A 19,176-nucleotide genomic window follows, 5' to 3' on the forward strand; every position below is an offset into this window, starting at 1 on the left:
GGAATCCTTTGTGTGTTTGTGTTCATGTGTATATAAGGGTGTGTATGTGCACATACATGTCCACATATGTGGGTTCACATGAGCACACATACCTGTGTGAAGGCTAGGGGACAGCCTCAGATACCATTCTTCAGGAAACACCATCCACCTTAGTTTCCTATTTTCTCTCACTTGCCTAGAGCTCACCCAGGAGGGCCAGACGGGCCATCAATCCCAAGGGATCTGCCTGCCTCTGTCTCCCCAGTACTAGGATTACAAGCATGCAGCACTACATCTACTTTGTTATGTGGGTTCTGGACGTCAAACTCCAGTTCTCTTATTAGCATGACAAGCTTTCATCTCCCCAGCCTTTTTGGAATGCCTTCCCTCTTCAGAATAGTCTCAGAATTGTCACCCTGACCCCTCTACAGCTTGTGTTAATTTTCTAGATCCAGATGGAGAAGCCAGGGATTAGCTATACTAGTCACAGCTGTAGCCTGCCTCACAGTTCTGGCCAAATATTAGATCCCTCTGTGTTACTCCAAGATGAGAATAAGCATGCACCTCGATTGAGTAAAGCAGTGGTTTTCATCCTTCCTAATGTTATGACCCTTTAATACCCAACCAGAAAATTATTTTTATTGCTACTTCATAACTGCAATTTTGACTATTGTGAATCATAATATAAATGTCTCATTTGCAGGCGATCTGATTTTTGACCCCCCAAAGGGGTCACAACCCACAGGTGGGGAACTACTGGTCTAGGTGTCACCCAGAGACTTTTTTACTCCCAGAAAGGATAGCACTAGGCAGAGATCTACAAAAGTCTGCTCTACCCAGATACTTTCCGTTCATGTTAACCTTTAGCAGTAACTACAAATGACAGAGAGAAAAATAATGGCCCTACTTTAACAAAGATGGTAGGAGCACTGAGAATGTTTGTTGATTTCTCTTTTTCAAAAAAATTAAATGTATTTCTTTTCCTCAAATCTGTCTTCCTTGGTAACTCAGAGATCACCTGTGGATTAGTCTAAACTCATTCTTGAAAGTTTTCATATTTTTAAAACAAGATTTATCTATTTTTATTTTATATGTGGGTATTTAGCCTCCATGTGTGTACATGTAACACACGTGCAGTGCCTGCAGAGTCCAGAGGTACAGGTGGTTATGAGCTGCCATGTGGGTGCTGGGTACTGAATGGAATCTCTCTCCGAGAGCAGCCAGTGCTCTTAACTGCTGATTCATCTTTCCAGCCCAGCTTTCACCATTGATACCTCCTAGAATAAAGTATTTCTTCCTTTTCTTTCCTCTTTTTTTTTTTTTTTTTAAATTTTTTTTCTCTCTTTTTGTTGTTGTAGTTGTTTGAGACAGGATTTCATTGTAGCCTTGGCTGGCCTGGAACTCACAGAGGCCCACCTGCCTCTACCTCCCAAGTGCTGGTATTAAAGGTGTGCACCACCACACCTGATATTTCTTCCTTATTTTTAAAATGTTTTCATTTTGTTTTTCCACTTATTTGTTTTTGAAGCAATATCCCTATGTACAGCTAAGGCTGACAAGGAACTCATAGTCCTCCGGCCTCCACCTGCAAAGTACTGAGATTACAGCAATGTCCTATCATATCTGTCTGTCAGGTACTTTACCCCACTGCCTGCTAACTCTGTTGAATCACTATCCTTTTATTTTTATATATGTATGTATAATTTATATATGTATACATAATTTTTTAGTCTTCAGGAATTTCGTGTATCTACATAGTGTGTTTTCACCATACCAAGTAATATATTTCTTTAGTTTATCCTTCTCCATTTCCAGTTTTCTGGGTTTTTTTTTTAATTTTAATTACCAAAATTTAAGTAATTTGTGGTTTTGTCATTTTTTATTTAGATCCAAGGTCAAGAATTTTTCTGTAAAGGCCAGACAGTGATCTTAGAGTCAACAGTGATAAGACTGAAACAGTGAGTTTAGACCAGTGATTTTCAACCTTCCTAATGCTGTGACCCTTTAATACAATTCCTCATATTGTGGTTATCCCCCAGCCATAAAAATTGTTTTCGTTGCTACTTCATAACTGTAGTTTTGCTACTGTTTTAAATTGTAACGTAAATGTGTTTTTAATGGTTTTAGTGACCCCCTGTGAAAAGGTCCTTTGACTCCCAAAGGTGTCAACGCACAGGTTGAGAACCACTGCTTTAAACTGTGACAAGACTGAAGCAGTAACTGTAGACTGTAGCACACAATGACTGTAAAGTGTAGACTGTAGCACACAGTGATTGTAGACTGTAGCACACAGTAATTGTAGACTGTAGCACACAGTGACTCTAAACTGTAGCACACAGTGACTCTAAACTGTAGACTGTAACACACAGTGACTATAGACTGTAGCACACAGTGATTGTAGACTGTAGCACACAGTGACTGTAAACTGTAGGCTGTAGCACACAGTGACTGTAGACTGTAGCAGTGACTGTAGACTGTAGCAGATAGTGTGTGGGGGCCCACAGAGGTTTCCTAGTGAGATCTGAGCTTGCTTTACCCAGCTGGGCTGCTTAAGGGGATGGATTGACCATATGTATGGTTATCAGGTATTTGGAAGGGGCTGCACTTGTCTGTGCTTGGGGAAGGTCTTTTGCTCTACCCCTTGACATTCCTATAAAAAGCCCTTTATAGGAGACAGAAGGGGCCGGTGGATACGGATCCTGGCCCTCCCAAGGCTATCCTGTGTTTCTGTCTTTCTCCCCTCTATATTTCTATCTAAATCTCTTATCCTTCACTCCTCAAGAGTACCCAGGTAAAGGTGGGGGGCCAGTCCCCCACAAATGGCACCTGAACAGGGACCAGGGTAGGTGAAAGGAGAAAGGAGGCATTGCAGGTGTAAGGCATGCCAATAAGAACTGAACAACAGTGGAAGTTAGGTGGTGGAACCCTGAAGTTGAAAAGTGAGGGCTACAGCGTATATTTCTTTTTATCGAGGTTTCTTTCTTTTTGTCTCTCCCTTAATTTCTATCTACAGGAAAATAGTGTAAGAAGAAATCCAGAGTAAGAGTAGAATGTAGGAATGTAGTCTAAGAAAAAACTTAGTTCCTCTGTCTTGTTGCTTATCTTATCCTATGTCCTTGAATCTCCAACTATGGGGCTATGAACACAAAACCCTGGGGGAAAATCAGAGAAAAAAATTATTAAAGATGAGAAAAACGGGCAGAAAAAGATTCCTGTGGAAGCTTTTGTTTGGCCTATGAACAGCTTAGCTTTAAGTCCTGAATGGCAGAGGAAAGAATTTTCCCTGATGTCGATATGGACAAAACAAAATTCTCTGCTCCACCAGCAAATGCCATTACAATACTGTACAATCAAAATTAGTTTTCGTTTGACCATAAAATCAAAGTTAGGAGAACAAAAACTTTGGGAAAAACTTGGAAACCTCTCTAAAAAAAACTAAAAGCTTTTCAGGTCTTTGCTTCTCAGATTATTTTCTCTTTCTGTAAAGGCATAAATTAGATTCACCTGGAAATGACATCAGTATAGGAAAATCACCTGTAATAGCTCTAGAAAAAACAAAAAACTTCTTGAAATATGGCAAATCCTCTCTGCTAGTTTTGTCTCTCCTTCAAGCCAGTATTAGAAAAACAGCAGCCAGAATCCCCTGTGGCTAGAGCTAGAGCCTAGCCATAGTACAGGTGGAGAGCTGGAGAGCCAAGTGGGGCAGCCTCCTCCCCGCAGTGCGGGATGGGCTGCTGGCCAGGAGGAAGCAGTGAAGCTGAATCTGGGCCACAGCATCAGGGACTCTGTGTCTGGGGAAAGGAGATGAGTCAGGACAAGACAAAGATCTATCCAGGAGGGAATCTCTCTGAAAAGACTGGAAAGGCTTGTATTTTAAGTACTTTCATTTTCTTTCACTGACCTGGTATAAGGCTGGAGACAAGTGCCGCCCTAGTGTGGGGATGGGGGTGGGGGGAAAATGGATGCAACCTGCTCCGAGGAGTGTCAGGTGAAGAGAGGTACACCTGCCAAAGGGTAATGCAGATGTCCTAAAGCAAGGTTAGGGAGAACAGAAACCTTCTGTGGCAAAAATCAGTTGGTTTGATTTTCAGTATGAAAACAAGTCATGTAAACGGAAAAGGAGCGTGTCATACCCAAAAGGCAGCATGAGAAAAATAGTCCATAATGTCCTCGTAGCCTCCTACTCCTTCTCCATGTGTGCTAGGGATTCTGGTGTTCAGAGGACACGCTGTACTGGATGATACAGTTTAAACATCGAAAGCTGAAGCTAGGTGTTAATCCCACCTTCAATTAGCACTTTTAATCTCAGTACTCAGAAGCAGAGGCAGGCAGATCTTTGAGTTTGAGGTTAGCCCTGTCTACAGAGTGAGTTCCAGGATAGCCAGAGCTACACAGAGAAATTCTGTCTTGAAAAACAACAAAAAATATTACTTAAACAGCACAGGCCGTCTCTGGCCTCTGACCTTCCTGTTTGTGCCCAAGAGCTGACTGGTTTTTTTATAAAGATGTGAGTGCTTGCTTTCAGGAGTCTCTGTATGTACTTATGTAGTTATAAAGGGTTGCATAGAACTTCACATCCTTACTATACTTGGTGTCCTGCCTGGCTCCCCCCACCCCATGTGGTCACCTGCCTGCCTTTGCTGCCTCCTAGCTCCCTACCCCATTAGGTTTTTGGTTTGTCACTGTCAACTAGCAGGAGCTAAATGCAATTACTGGGCTTAGAGACATTTTTATAAGAGTGCTGAAGACCACAGACTGTTGGGCTAGGATACACTGCCTCACACCTGCTTACTCATGTTCTTTGTGTCGTTCTGACCCACTTGTTATTTCTCCTGAAGCAACTGCCCAGTTGATAATGATTCAGACTTTTAAATATCAAAATAACAGGAAATACCAAGCCCTTTTTTCCCAGTGTATATAGCAGAATTATGCCAGAATTAGCATAAAAACTAGTCACATGCAGAAGATACTGCTCCCCCTTCACTCCCTCCCCTTCCTCCACTGCCCCCCCTTCACTTTTCCTCCCTTCCCCTCCCCCCTCCACTGCCCTCCTCCCTTCATTTCCACCCCCCATCCCTTCCCCTTCCTCTTCTTTCCCTGCCCTCCTTCAGTAAACACTTGGTTTTTCATGCGGATGTGAGCGTTTAAAGTGCCTTCCCTCTTCCTACATGTTGAACATTTGTGCAGTGCTGTCCTTGTCCTGTGGACCAGAAATGAGCTGCAGATATCTTTGTTTGACTTTTCAGTGAAGTGGGGCAAGTCCACGTGCTTTATAATGCCATCTCTCTGTGATATATTTAAAATTAATTTATTCTTTGACAATTTCATACATATACAGAATATATCCTGCTGCCACTTCCCCCACCCACCCAGCCTCGCCCCACTGCTACACCTCCCCCTTCCTTCCACCAATTCCCACCCCTTTCCCGTGTCTCTTTATTTTGCTTTTGGTTTTGCTTTGTGGCCCACTGGGTTTAACCAGGGACCCCCCACCTGTGAGCATGGGTGTGGAGTTGTTCTCTGGAACCTGAGTAATTCACCAGTTGCCACATCACCTGAACACAGTAACTTCCTCTCTCTTCAAAGCCCACAAATGCCTTTACTTCGCCTAGGTGGGGTTAGGACCCACGAGTTCCTCTTCATCTGTGACTGAATGTTTCCAGGCTGTGTCTTGTCCATTCCCTTTGCAGGCAAGTGCAGCTACTGTGAGTTCGTGAGTGCCACAGTCTTAACATGCTTGTAAGACAGTGGCTCGTGGCCTTCCTCTCAGTGGTCTAGCACTTCCATCCTTTGCCCCCTTTTCTATGGTGTTCTCTGAGCCCTACAGGAATGTGGGTGTCCCATTTAAGGCTGAGTACCCAATAAGCCATATGCTCTCATCACCTGGACTCAGACCGCTTCAAAGAGAAGTTTCTTCGATCAAGGCTAAGGACAGCACTAATGTTGAGTCATCTCTGACCTGTTCTTAGCTTCTGCAACTTCTGCCAGGTCTCTGAGCACCGGGGCACACTCTCTGAGTCCATGGAGAAATACTTGCCGTAGAGAAGGGACACAAACATCCTCACGATTTCGTGTCCAGCCTTCATTTTGCCAGCTGTCAGCTCTGCTGTCCTGGCTGAAGGCCTGTCTGGTTCATGTGCCCCTCCACACACCGTATCTGGATGGGAAGGTGTATTCTTTTGTTCGTTTTATTTGACCGTCTCATTCAATGTTTCTAGCTGGACTGTAACTCACTCTGTAGCCCGGGTTGATCTTGAACTCATGTCAGACCACTTGCCTCAGCCTCCTAAGTGCCAGGATTGCAGGCGTGTGCCACCACACCTGGCATGCATCCATTTACTTTGTGCTGGTAGGTCATTATTGTATAGGAAAGCCAGCCTTTGCTGTTAACAATTCCTTTGCTAGAGATTGCTCTGTGGCCAAGAACATCTTCCTCTCTTGGTTTCTCCTGGCAAGGAATTTCAGAAATCCTGTGTCTTTATCTTGTGTGCTGGGGGCTGGGAGCCACAGCTCTGCCAGTTCTTTGTCCAGCAAATGAAGAATATGAAGGAGGAAGCGGGGATGAGTCTGCATTTCTCAAGGGCACTGGTGCTGACATGTATGCGTCTGGTATTTCCATAAAGAGCTTACAGAGGTCTGTGCAAATCCACTCAGCTCTGATTTATCTGAGAAGACTAGTGGGACTTCCCTTCCACATTATGATCACCTGATATTAAGTGCACAGAATTCTCACATGCATAGGTGGTGTTGGTTGGTCTTTGGTCTTTTGGGGGGGTCCACCATCCAGCCCTCAAATAAATCATTCACGGAGGCTTATTCTTACTTATAGATGTCGAGCCTTAGCTTGGCTTGTTTCTTGCCAGCTTTCTTTAACTTAACTTATCCCATCTACCTTTTGCCTCTGGGCTTTACCTGTTCTCTTGTTTCTGTAAATCTTACTCCATGGCTTACTGTGTAGCCGGGTGGCTGGCCCCTGGAGTCTTCCTCTTTCTCTGGCTACTTCTTCCTTCCAGATTTCTCCTTCTATATATTCTCTCTGCCTGCCAGCCCCACCACCTATCCTTTCTCCTGCCTTGCTATTGGCCATTCAGTTCTTTGTTAGACCTTCAGGCATTTTAGACAGGCACAGTAACACAGCTTCATAGAGTTAAACAAATGCACCATAAACAAAAGTAACACACCTTAAAACAATATTCTACAACACATAGGTGCAAAGGGATCTTGTGAATAATGAAAATATGTGAAGGTTTGACTTAGCTGTGCTGAGCCTAATGGACACAGAATGTGTGTGAAGACTTGAGATTAACACACACACACACACACACACACATCATTTTTTTTTTTTTTTAGAAACATCATTTTAAAAAGAGAGAGAGAGATGAGGCAGGGACAGCAGGATGGCTCAGGGGATAAAGATGTTTGCTGCCAGTCCTGAGTTACTGAGTTTGGTCTCTGGGATCTGTCCAGTAAAAGCAGAGAGCCAAGCTTTTCAAGTTGTCCTTTCTCTTTCACATGTGCACTGTGGCATACACACACACACACACACACACACACACACACACACACACACACACGTAAATAAATAAATGTATTTTAGTTTTATTACTATCATTAATTTTTTACTTTATTTTGAGATCTAACTCCACATCCCCTGCTCCCACCTGGAGTGTTTGTTTGGGTTCTCTGTTCTCAGGCTGCTTGCTGTGCCGGGTTTTGTGTGGATGAATGGGGAGGCTGAGTGAAAGGGAAAAGGTGAGGCTCCCACTGTGCCAGGTTGGTGGTCACAGAATCATGCTGCCTGTGGACAGTAGTGGACAGTAGAGCGGCCTGGGGCTGAACCACCTGGCAGCAGGAAGGGGATTTTCGTCTCCAACTTCTAGACTTTTTATTGGGCCCCTCAAAGGTTCCTGAAGCCTGTAACCCCCTGGAAGTCCACAGTGCCGGCTGCATAAAACGTGGGTTTATATCACTGAAGGCCTGAGAAGGCCAAGCCGTGTTCCTCTTCACTTGTGGCCCATCACCACCACGGCTGCTTCCTGGAAGAGACGTCTGGTTTCGTCCCTGAGGTTCTTGCCAAATGTAAAAGTTTGTAAAGTGAGAACTTGTTGGCGTCCTCTGGGTCCCCAGGGTGTATTTGTTTGTTTTTAACGGATGGTGAGAGGATGGTGTCTGACGCTGCTTCGCTGCTCTAACATTGCAGAAACTAAAGTCATCAGATGAGCCTGTAGAAGCAAAAGAAGATTACACTAAGTTTAACACTAAAGACTTGAAGACTGGCAAGGTATGTGTGCCCAGGTGTACTGGCACGCTGTACATGCCCAATGGCCTTACATTTCCAAGGATGGTTGCACTGTTGGCTACACTTTATACTTTTCACCAGGAGAAATGGTTAACTTGCATGTCTAACATCATAATTCATTCACAGTTGTTCAGATAGTGAATGTATTATATTAATACATTTTGCAAATCCAAGAAAAGCTTTGGGTATACAGAAAGGGTTTGAATTTTGCTGTGTGTTCATAGAGTGATGGATGAGAGGGCAGCAATTTTTCCATGAATTGTTTTTCAATCCTATTGCCAAGAAGGTTCCCAGAAACTACAGTAAATAACCAGTTCCACCATTCAGCATTCACCCTGCAGATGTCTGCTGAGTATCCTTTCTTGCTGGGTTTTATTTTACTCATGTATCCTGAGTAACATGCTGCATCTATTACCCAGGTCTCTGCTCTCCCCTTTCGTTTAGCATTATGAGAGTGTGTGCCATTAAACTTCCCTTGCCACACTGGCCCTGGCACACAGTCACGTGATTTCACCAGTTGCTGTGTTTGCACTTCAGGTTAGCAACCGGATGGTTTGCTTTGGTGAAAGGAAGGCATTATTATTCAGTCCTCTGCTCTGACCACTTCACTGCTCACAGTTTAGAAAACTCAGCTCAGAGAACACCAGCCTTTTCAAGTGACTGAAATAGACAAATAAAATGCTTTCCAGAATGCAGGAAAGCCGGAACTCCAGATGCTGCCGGCGAGTATCCTGCACTGATCTTACTTTTACTTTTGAAATCTTTGCTTGTCAGACGAGACATGTCCTTAACTAGAAAGGTCTGTTCTCCAGGTCGCTCACTGGTACTTCGTGTTTGCACAGGCTATCAGTCGTGACCCTTGCCTGTTTGTGTGTTGTGACAGCTACACTTTTCTGTGAACTATGAGAATTTATTCTGATGAAGGATAGTGACTCTTTTCATGACACATACAGCATACAAAGAAATTCCCAGTGTGTTTTTTGCCTTTTTGCTTGATTTAAACAGTTGTAAATTTTTATGATTTTCCCTTTTTCCCCTTTGTGCTCTCCCATCCCAAGACAAGTTATCTCCCATTTAGATTTTAACAATATGTAGTCCTTATATCATTTAATTTCTTTTTTTTTTTTTTTCAATTTTATTCCTTTGGCTTTGGTAGCAGAAGAAATTCCAATTTTAAGTTTTGCCCAAATAGCTCATTCTCAGCATTCTGTGTACGTGGGGACGTTGTGAATTTCTCTGGTGGAAACCTTTCTGCCTTGTCTTCCATGGAAAGGCCGTTCACTTCCCCATGGTTACACCCACCATGGCACTGAAGAGAGTCAGTGACTGGGACCAGATAGAAATGTCCAGTACAGGGCAGAGTGATGTGGAGTCAGCTCTCTGGAAAGCATTTCCCTTTTGTCACCTCACTGGGACAACTAGGCAGCAGCCTGGAGTACACTGCCTTGCAGGCCATCTTTTGATTATGACAGCTCTGCCCTTGGTTTTCTGTAGAGCACAAACAAAATCAGATTGTGAATTGTTCATCACTGGGCGAAGAACACAGGCTGTAATTCCCCCAGCAGTTGCTGCCATCGCCTCCATTGTCTGTATCATTACATTTAATGCACCCTCAAAATGATCCCCGAAGGGAGCCATCCTTGGAGCATTCTAACTCCTCAGAGTGGGGCAGGTTTTCTTTAGAAGTCTGGGCCCTGAGTAGATAGCAGGCTTGTTTCCACTCCAGGACACATGTCCCCACAGAACCCAGACTCAGGCTTATGTGACTTGCGTGTGTGATGATTTACAAATACTGCAAATCTCTCTTTATTTTTATTAACAGAAAAATAGCAAAATGACTGCAGCTCAGAAGGCTTTGGCTAAAGTTGACAAGAGTGGAATGAAAAGTATTGATGCTTTTTTTGGTGCAAAAAATAAAAAAGCTGGAAAGATTTGAAGCATGGAAAATAAAATCTAATGGCACAGAAAAAGAAGGTTGCCCCTCGCTTGCTCTGTCTCTCTTCTTGCCGCTGCCGTCCTGACCTTAGTCACTCCACTGAGGAACAGGAGAAGTAGTTTTGAGATCCTGCCACTTGCTGGGGTTGGATTGGATGTCTAACAAAGTATTACAGGAGCTTCCGACGGGGCCTCTGGAAGGTTGCCATGGTGAGAAGTCATCAAGTGACCAGAGACACAGTCACAGCTTCCTCGCAAAGGTTTTAGTGCTGGTCAGCCATTCTCTGTTCCCTCCCGTGTGGCTTCAACTGAAATGAGCTGGACAATAAAATGGTGCATTTTGGTAAATCTTATAACAAGCCATATTTTTTTTGTATGAATTCATGTTCTTTGTAAAAAGAAAAATAAAGAAGAACAAGTAAAGAAATAAAATAAAATTGCAGTGGTGAGCCTTTCTATTATGCAGACACAGCTAGATAATTTTCTTAGAGTAAAACAATAAATATTTTCGAGTTGGAGATTTAGCTCAGTGGTAGAGCGCTTGCCTAGGAAGCGCGAGGCCCTGGGTTTGGTCCTCAGCTCTGGAAAATTAAAAATAGTAATAATAATAATAATAATAATAATAATAATAATTTTAATAATTTTAGGCTGGAGTGATAGCTCAGAGGTTAAGAGCACTGACTGCTCTTTCAGAGGTCCTGAGTTCAATTCCCAGTAACCACATGGTAGCTAACAGCCATCTGTAATGAGATCTGGCACCCTCTTCTATATACATAATGAATAAATAAATCTTTAAATAAATAAATAAATATTTTCAGGAACTCTAATAGTAATTTTGTTGCTTTTTACACACTGTCATTTTGTAGACATTTCCCCAGCCTCCTGGGTATTCATAAACAGACTTGTTAAGGCCTGAGGTGGAGCTCAGTGGTGGTAGGGGATGCAGGGCACTTGGCCTTTCATGCTTGAGGTATTGGGCTCAGTCTCCAGTACTGCGAAAAATAAATACACGAATGCTTATTTTAAATTACAGTCTAATTTTCAATTATTTGGATATTTAATCATTTAATAACCATTTTCCTCTACAACTCCTGCACCTAAGGCTTGGGGTCATCAGGAAAAGGGGTCGGTCAGAAAGATTGTAAGAGCCGGAAGAACGGGCTTCTGCTGTGAAAATGTCTCTAGAAAGGACAGGGAAGCTTTACCCATGGCATGGGGCAACACCAACAGATATGCTGTCGTGGAAGTGGTAGAGGGGCATCAGCCCTAGACAAGGAGCTACAGGCAACTAAGGGATGCTGAGAGCCAGAAACAGACCTCCCCAGGGAAGAGCACACCAGCAGTGGTAAATATCGAGTGGTCAGCCCTAAAAACAGACATGCAAGTGACATATGGATTGAGCAGGTTTTATTTATATATTGAGGAATGTGTATGTGTGTATATATTAAAGAAAATACGTGGTTGTGAATCTGAGAGCAAGAAGGGATACATGGGGGGGGGTTGGAGAGAGGAAAGAAAGGGGGAAATTGTGCAATTATAATTTAACTTCAAAAGATATATATCTTTCTACATATATTTGTAGAAACACATTTCACAAAAAAGTTAACAAGAAGTGTATTTGGTTTCTTAGGTTAAATAAAACGCATCTTACTTTGGCTTTTAAATAAGTGAGTTCAAACACAAATGTGCCACAGCACAGTGTGAAGGTCAGAGGAAACCTCAGGTGTATGCTGGTCCTCTTTCCTGTTTAAGACAGGGTCTTTGTTGTTTGTTCTCTCTTGTCAGGCTAGCTGGCTTGCAAGCTTCCCGGGGTCTCCTGTCTCTGCATCCAGCCTTGTCAGCAGAGCGCTAGGTTACAGAGTTTCCTGGCATCATGTCAGTTCTGGGGATTTCAACTCAGCTGCTTTACCCACTGAGCCAGCTCCCCAGCCCTTGGAATGGGTTTAATTAACATTTTCTTGATTAATAATGATGTTGAACACTTTCACATTTATTAACCAATTATCACATAGAGAATTGTCCTTTTTCTTCAGTCACTTGGAGTGATAGCCAAAAGCTTTCCAATGTAAATTATCAACTATCATTGTGATTAATAAGTTTGGGGTAAATATTCCTGGACTTTATAAGCATCTATTTCACGTATAATTTCTCAAATACTAGTTTTAGGCTCTACTATTTTTTTAAACTCATGTCTTCTGCATTTACTTTCTTTAAAGAACTTTACCTTTCCCATTTGTTCATCTATAAATTTATATTATTTTCCTATCTATCCAATGAGTTACATATGAGTTGATGCTGCTGTTCCAGCTCTCGTGTGGTCAACCCCAGAACTAGTGACATCAGTCGCAGCAGACACAGGATAGCTTTTGCATTGGGCACTGGTCTAAGTGCTTGGCATTAATAACTTAAAAACTAGAGTTGTAGAACAAGGTGCCATATAAACTAGGTAGATGATGTTAGCTGCAACAGGAGGAGGAATAGCTCAGGAAAACTTCAGGCTGCAGGTGTATGTGTGCATCCATGCGGATAGATGATGTCTTGAGTTGCATTGTTCAAATGATGTAATCTATATGTTTCAAAAGATTAAGTAAAAATGACTTGTTTTGTTCATTTTTAATTTAGAAATGTTTTTCCTTTAGGGAAAGAGGCTAAAATTCAATGGCCACCAAACCCAGGTTTCCGCATAGGTGCTGAGAAAAAAACTCATAAACTCTAAGTTTATGGGGTGCATAGTACAGACTTAGAGAGAAGAAGTTAGTGCTGTGAAAATAAAAGCATCCAAAAAACGTTACTAGGTATGAGTCACAAAGAAGTCCAGGTACCTCTTTTGCCTATAAATATGGTTTGTAATTTTAGTCATGAATATTTTTCAAAACTTAACATTGGTATAGAACTTAACACTTCACAAATGCCATCAGAGTGCAAAGTCCTATACCATGGTTTGTTGGCTGCTTTAACATTCTTGTTTGAGAAATCCCTCAGAAAAAAGATTATTGCCTCTATGTAGGTAGTCTTCACATGGTTTTCGTTGGGTTTTGGCTAGCTGTGGTAAAATTCCTGACTTGCAGCCAAGGAGAGGCTCTAACAGGATGATGATGATGATGAGAGAGTGGTGGCTCCTCTCCTTTCTTGTGTTGCCGTAAGTTCCCTGTCTTTCTGTCTTGCCTCAGTGATGCTCACTTCTCTTGCCCTGTGGAGGCCAGATCTCAACATCAGGAGCTGTGCGCTGCTCAGTTCTTGGTCTCGCACAGTCCTAGGCAGGGTGCATGCAGTAGCCAGAAGTTAAGAACATAAAAGAGGGACTGTTAAAGGAGTGGATGGAACTTGGTAACTAACCAAAGTGTTTTCCTTTGATGTCCAGTCTGATCCCAAATCAAATTGTCCACAGATCTTTCATCTTCCGGTTTGTCCTTGTTGTTTGAGACAGGGTCTTATGTAGCCCAGACTGCCCTCAAACTGACCATGTAGCCAAGGCTAGCCTTGAACTCCTCATTCCCCTGCCTCCACTTCCTGGATGCTGCAATTACAGGTGTGTGCCACAGCATTCATTCTTCTCTTGAAGTTCATCACTGGCCCTAAACTCACAAGGAAGTTCTCCTCTGTAGGTATAAAGCTACTGTCCAGGGAAAGTTCTTTACCATCCATGTCTGTTGGGCAACTGCTGCACAACAGTGCAGAGAAATCTGAGATCACCATTATTTCTCCCATTTTACAGTTGAAAAGGGGCAGGGTCACCTTATTCGCCCAAGGTCACACAGCTAATAAATAACAGCAGAATGTGAACTTAGGGCCTCTGACTCCAGACTCTCCATCACACCCAACAGCCCTTCCCCCAGTCTACTGCTGTATCTCAGAAACCATCTGCTCACCCTAGCCCCTTCTTACAGCTTGGGGATTGACTGTCTTCCTCTATTTGTGAAGAGGACCCAGCTTAATAAGACATCTTGTATATTTTCTCCCAAATATCCCTTCCCCTAACACTAACCTAAAAACCATGTGAGCACACCCTGTTACAAAGCCTTTTCTGAAAGCTGAGTGCAGGCCCAGGCAGACAGCAGAAGGACATTCCCTCAGTGCTTAGAAGACCTGATTTGTTTGAATAATTGGAAGGACTCCAGTTTCATACCTTCTTATATACTGAGACCTATACACTCCTCAGGTTTATGTACTCTTTGGGGCTATCAGACTGGACTAAAGGTTTCCTAGCTATGTTTAGTGGGATGCTACAGTTTCCATAGCAATTACATATCATTTTTTGAATTAATCTTTATAACCATCCAAAGAAAATCAAAGAGAGATCCTGCCCCCATTTTACAGGTGCCCAAATAGACTGTCTGTAGCAGAGCCAAGAAAGCATCCTTCTTTTTGGAAATGCAAGCTTGGGCCTCTTTCTTTTGGCTTCCTGGGGTTTTTTACACCATTCTCTTTATAGCTTACAGCCATTGTACTGTATTGGTGAAATTATTAAGGCCACTCCACGTAGTTAAAAGGGAGGTTTATTTTGTGGGGTAACTTACAAATGAAGGGGTAGGTTGCAGGGTCTGCGCAGTCCGGCGGTGTTCTCTGGAGAACTCTGCCCGGTCTACCTCCAGCGTCCAGAGCCCCGAACCAAGAGAGCAACCTCCTCCTGATCCTCGGTCTTCGGCTCCCTCCTCTGCCCCGCCTTGTGGGCGTGATCATTACTGAAGCCTCAATGGGGGTTGGAACTTCCAGGCCAATGCTGGGTTGGCTATCCACTACAGTACTGGTTTATTTTCTATTGCCGTGATGAACACCATGACCAAAAGCAACTTGAGAAAAGTTTATTTCATCTTACATTACAGTCCATCATAAAACGAATCAAGGCAGGGACTGAAGCAAAGACCACAAATACTTACTGGCTTGCACTCTGTGACTTGCTCATCCTGCTTCCTTGTACACCCCAGGACCACTTGCCCAGGGACAGCACCAGCCTCAGTGATTTCCCACATCAATTATGAATCAAGAAGATTTCCCACAGGCTTGCCTACTGGCCAATCTGATGAAGGCATTTTTCCAATTGAGGTTTCTTCTTCCCAGATAGCCCTAGCTTGTGTCAAGTTGACAGAAAAATATCATGAAATAAGACAAACCAGCATGGCCATTGTTGTGTGGTTTTTCCTGGGGAGACATGAACAATGATCTAGAAAGGACACCACCAAGCCAAAGATGATTCCACTCATGGAAAGCCCTGTGAAGCAGTGAGCGGTTGGGGGGGGGGACTTACAGAACTGAGAGTAGGGGAGTCCTCACAGACCGTGGGTAACTCAAAGGCAGCTGCATCATGAAAGCCCACCAAACATGAGTGACCACGCAAAACACCTGCATTCTGGAGCTCCCTGAAAAAGTGCAGCCTCCTCACCCCAGCCATTCTTACAGCTTCTATAAATTTCCAGTTGCCTATGAATCTTCTTTTTTCCCCTGTAACTTAATTTATTTAAATCAGATAATAGAGATATATTTTTTCTTTTTTTTTGATTAAGAGATTTTTTCTATTCATTTTACATATTAACCACAGATTCCCCTGTCCTCCCTCCTCCACCCCGAGCCTTCCCCCCATCCCCACCTCCTTCATGGCAAAATCTCCCCTGGGGAGTCTGTAGAGCCTGGTACATTCAGTAGAGGCAGGTCCAAGCCCCTCCTCCCTGCACCAAGGCTGAGCAAAGTGTCTCAGCATAGGCACTAGGTTCCAAAAAGCCGGCTCATGCACTAAGGACACGTCCAGGTCTCACTGCCTGGGGGACCCCTAAACAGTTCAAGCTAAACAACTGTCTCACTTATCCAGAGGGCCTAGACTAGTACCATGGGAGTGCCTCAGCTATTGGTTCACAGTTCATGTGTTTCCACTAGTTTGGCTGGTTGTCTCTGTACTTTTTCCAATCATGGTCTCGAAATCTCTTGCTCATATAATCCCTCCTCTTTCTCTCATTGATTGGACTCCTGGAGCTCTGCCTGGGGTTTGGCCGTGGATCTCTGCATCTGCTTCCATTAGTCACTGGATGAGAGTTCTATCATGACAGTTAGGGTGTTTGGCCATTAGGTTACCAGAGTAGGTCAGCTCAGGCACCCTCTCGACCATTGCCAGTAGTCTATGGTGGAGTCATCTTTGTGGATTCCTGGGGACCTTGTAGCACTCTGCTTCTTCTTATTCCCATGGTGTCTTCATTTATCATGGTATCTCTTTCCTTGTTCTCCCACTCTGTTCCTGATCCAGCTAGGACCTCCCACTCCTCTAAGCTCTCTTTTCCCCAACCCTTGCCCTCCATTACCACACCCCTCACCTCCAGTTTGCTCATGTAGATCTCATCCATTTCTTCATCGCTGGGCTATCCCTGTGTCTTTCCTAGGGTCCTCTTTACTAGCTAGCCTCCCTGGAGCTGTGAGTTGCAGTCTGGTTATCCTTTGCTTTACATCTAGTATCCACTTACTAGTGAGTACATACCATGTTTGTCTTTCTGAGTCTGGGTTACCTCACTCAGGGTGATATTTTCTAGTTCCACCCATTTGCCTGCAAACCTCATGATGTCATTGCTTTTCTCTGCTGAGTAGTACTCCATTGTGTATATCTACCACATTTTCTTTATCCATTCTTCAGTTGAAGGGCATCTAGGTTGTTTCCAGGTTCTGGCTATTACAAATAATGCTGCTATGAACATAGTTGAGCATGTGTCCTTATAGTATGATTGAGCATCCCTTGGGTATATGCCAAAGAGTGGTATAGCTGGGTCTTGAGAGAGATTGATTCCCAATTTTCTAGGAAACCACCATACTGATTTCCAAAGTACAAGTTTGCATTCCCACCAACAGTGTAGGAGTGTTCCCCTTGCTCCACATCCTCTCCTACATAAGCTGTCTTCAGTGTTTTTGATCTTAGTCATTGCCTTATGAATCTTCTAAGTTTTAGGAACCTCCTGAGATTTATGGGTTTTGTTTTAAAGGGAAAGAGGAGGAGAAGAGCAAAACTGAAATCACCTAGGAATCACTCATCTTAGAATCAGGTGTGCATGCATTACTTATGTTTCTCTTCCTTTCCCACAGTGGTGGCATCCATTCCACTAGTGGTAGGACCATTGTACTGTGTTTTAAACATTCTTTTGTAGTGGACATTGGAGGGAGAGTATCTTCATAGTCAACTGGTTTTATCCCAGGATGAAATGGCCAAGCTGAGAGCATCTCCAGGGGAACACGTCACTGTTACTTCTCAGGATCCACGCTCCCAGACAAGCTTTTCTGTTCTGTAAATGGTGCTTGAGCTCTCAGTGACCCTTTTCCTCTCCTCTCCAGATGCCACCACAAAGACGAAAAAGGGGCAAGTGATGAGTGATGCAACCCCACGCAAGGCTTAGCTGCTTCTTGTACAACTTAAGATGCTGCAAAGGGTTAAGACGTCTTCTGCACCTCCAAGAGCACTCTGTGACTTCAGGAAAACCACCAGGCACCAGAGGTGTCTGTCCTAGGACCAGTGATGAATGCAGTGTTCCTTAGATCAGCCATGCCCGTTTCTCCCGGGAGCTCTTGGTAGGGTGTTCTATGCTGTGCATGCTATGTGCAAGCTACCACAGAGTGTGGACCCGAGGACTGCCACTGCCTCAGACTTCAAAATGTTCAGAAGAGGCTTCCCATGAAATCAAGGTCATCCCTCCACCTGACTTGGCTGGCTTCCTGCTTTTGGGAGCACCTGTGTGGTTGACGTAAACACAGGAGTTCACACTACAGACTCTGGCAAACCAAGTTTCAACCTTTTAAATACTTCTTTATTTCTTACCAACTTGGCAGCTTCTAATGCAATGATGATGGCCTAATATGGACATTTTACAACTTCTTAGAGTTATAAACATGGCTTCTTTAAAAAAAAAAATGTAGAGTGTGTGTATTGCTGTTATTTATTAGAGCCCAGACAGAGTATGTATAGGAGAGAGGGGGCAGGGATGGGTGCCAAAGAGCGGTTCAGTGGAGAATTCTGGAGAATGCCCAGCAAGGCTCTTTTAAGGAGGTAGTGGGAGGTTGGGGGCAGAAATGTCTGAAGTTCAAGTGATTCTCACTGGGCATCCAGCAGGGCAGGCTGGCTGCTACCCAACTGACCTTCTTTACACATCACTCCCCAACCTCTTCAGGGAATAATTCTGAGTTCTGACTCCCTCAGCCTAGCTGAATCTCATTATCCAGTAGTCTCATTTGCCCGAGCCTTCTTCCCAACATAGAAATGACCCTGAACCCTAAGAGACTCTCAGTGCCTGGGTGGCTAAGAAATTAATCTGCCTCTCCAAACCCTCCTCTACAAAGTCATGGAAGGCTGGCGATGTAGCACCATTCCAGGAATGCCTGCCTAGCATGCATGAGGCACTGGATTTGATACCCTACAGTGCTATTTTTCTTTAAACTCAGTAGCTGCCCCTTAAGCAACTGCTGTCCTAATCAATCAACAGTTGCAACTCTGCAACTACCAGCAGTAGTTTGGCCTCACTGGCCATAGCCAGGCAGACATTCTAGTCTCTCAGGCTCTATATCTATCACAGCCGCTGAAGGAACTTTATCTAGATCTCTATTCCTCTATAGAACTCAGGATTCAAAAGTAGAGGTGAATTTCTGCTCACTCAGAGAGGCTGAATAGCCAGTAGCTAACCTCTCCTTGCAGGTGTCTCCCCCAAAACAGGGCATCCTTCTGCTCAGCCCCCACTTAAGAACCCTAGCTACACATGGTTCCTCCCTACCACTTCCTGTCAGCTAGTTGCTGACTCAGGCTCCTGAACCCAGGTTAATTTTATTTAATCAAACAAGTGTAACATGTCTTTGCACCATAAACAAACATTCCACAGCATGAATGAATATAACACAAATTAATAATACACAGTACTACAGTACCACGTAAACCTGTAATCCAAGCACTGGGGAGGTAGAGGCAGGAGAGTTGGGAATTTCAAGGTAACTCTCAGCTATACACAGAG

General features: G+C 43.7%; 1 protein-coding gene across 5 annotated transcripts in view; it reads left to right on the top strand.

Moving 5' to 3' along the window:
• The window catches only part of Rnaseh2b (ribonuclease H2 subunit B), a 59,516-nt gene extending 41,460 nt beyond the window's left edge, over window positions 1–18,056 (top strand). For 3 of the 5 annotated variants that reach the window (XM_036199943.1, XM_036199944.1, XM_036199945.1), the window contains 2 exons: window positions 8,180–8,260; window positions 10,101–10,566. In XM_036199943.1, the coding sequence (XP_036055836.1) occupies window positions 8,180–8,260; window positions 10,101–10,214 (195 nt within the window). In that variant the 3' untranslated portion in view covers window positions 10,215–10,566. Of the gene's footprint in view, window positions 1–8,179; window positions 8,261–10,100; window positions 10,567–17,515 lie in introns of those variants that run through there. The other 2 variants (XM_036199947.1, XM_036199946.1) reach the window with 2 other exon arrangements.
• The last annotated feature ends 1,120 nt before the right edge of the window (window positions 18,057–19,176 follow it).

This window comes from Onychomys torridus, chromosome 9, assembly GCF_903995425.1.
Source record: "Onychomys torridus chromosome 9, mOncTor1.1, whole genome shotgun sequence".
In the NCBI taxonomy this organism is placed as follows: domain Eukaryota; kingdom Metazoa; phylum Chordata; class Mammalia; order Rodentia; family Cricetidae; genus Onychomys; species Onychomys torridus.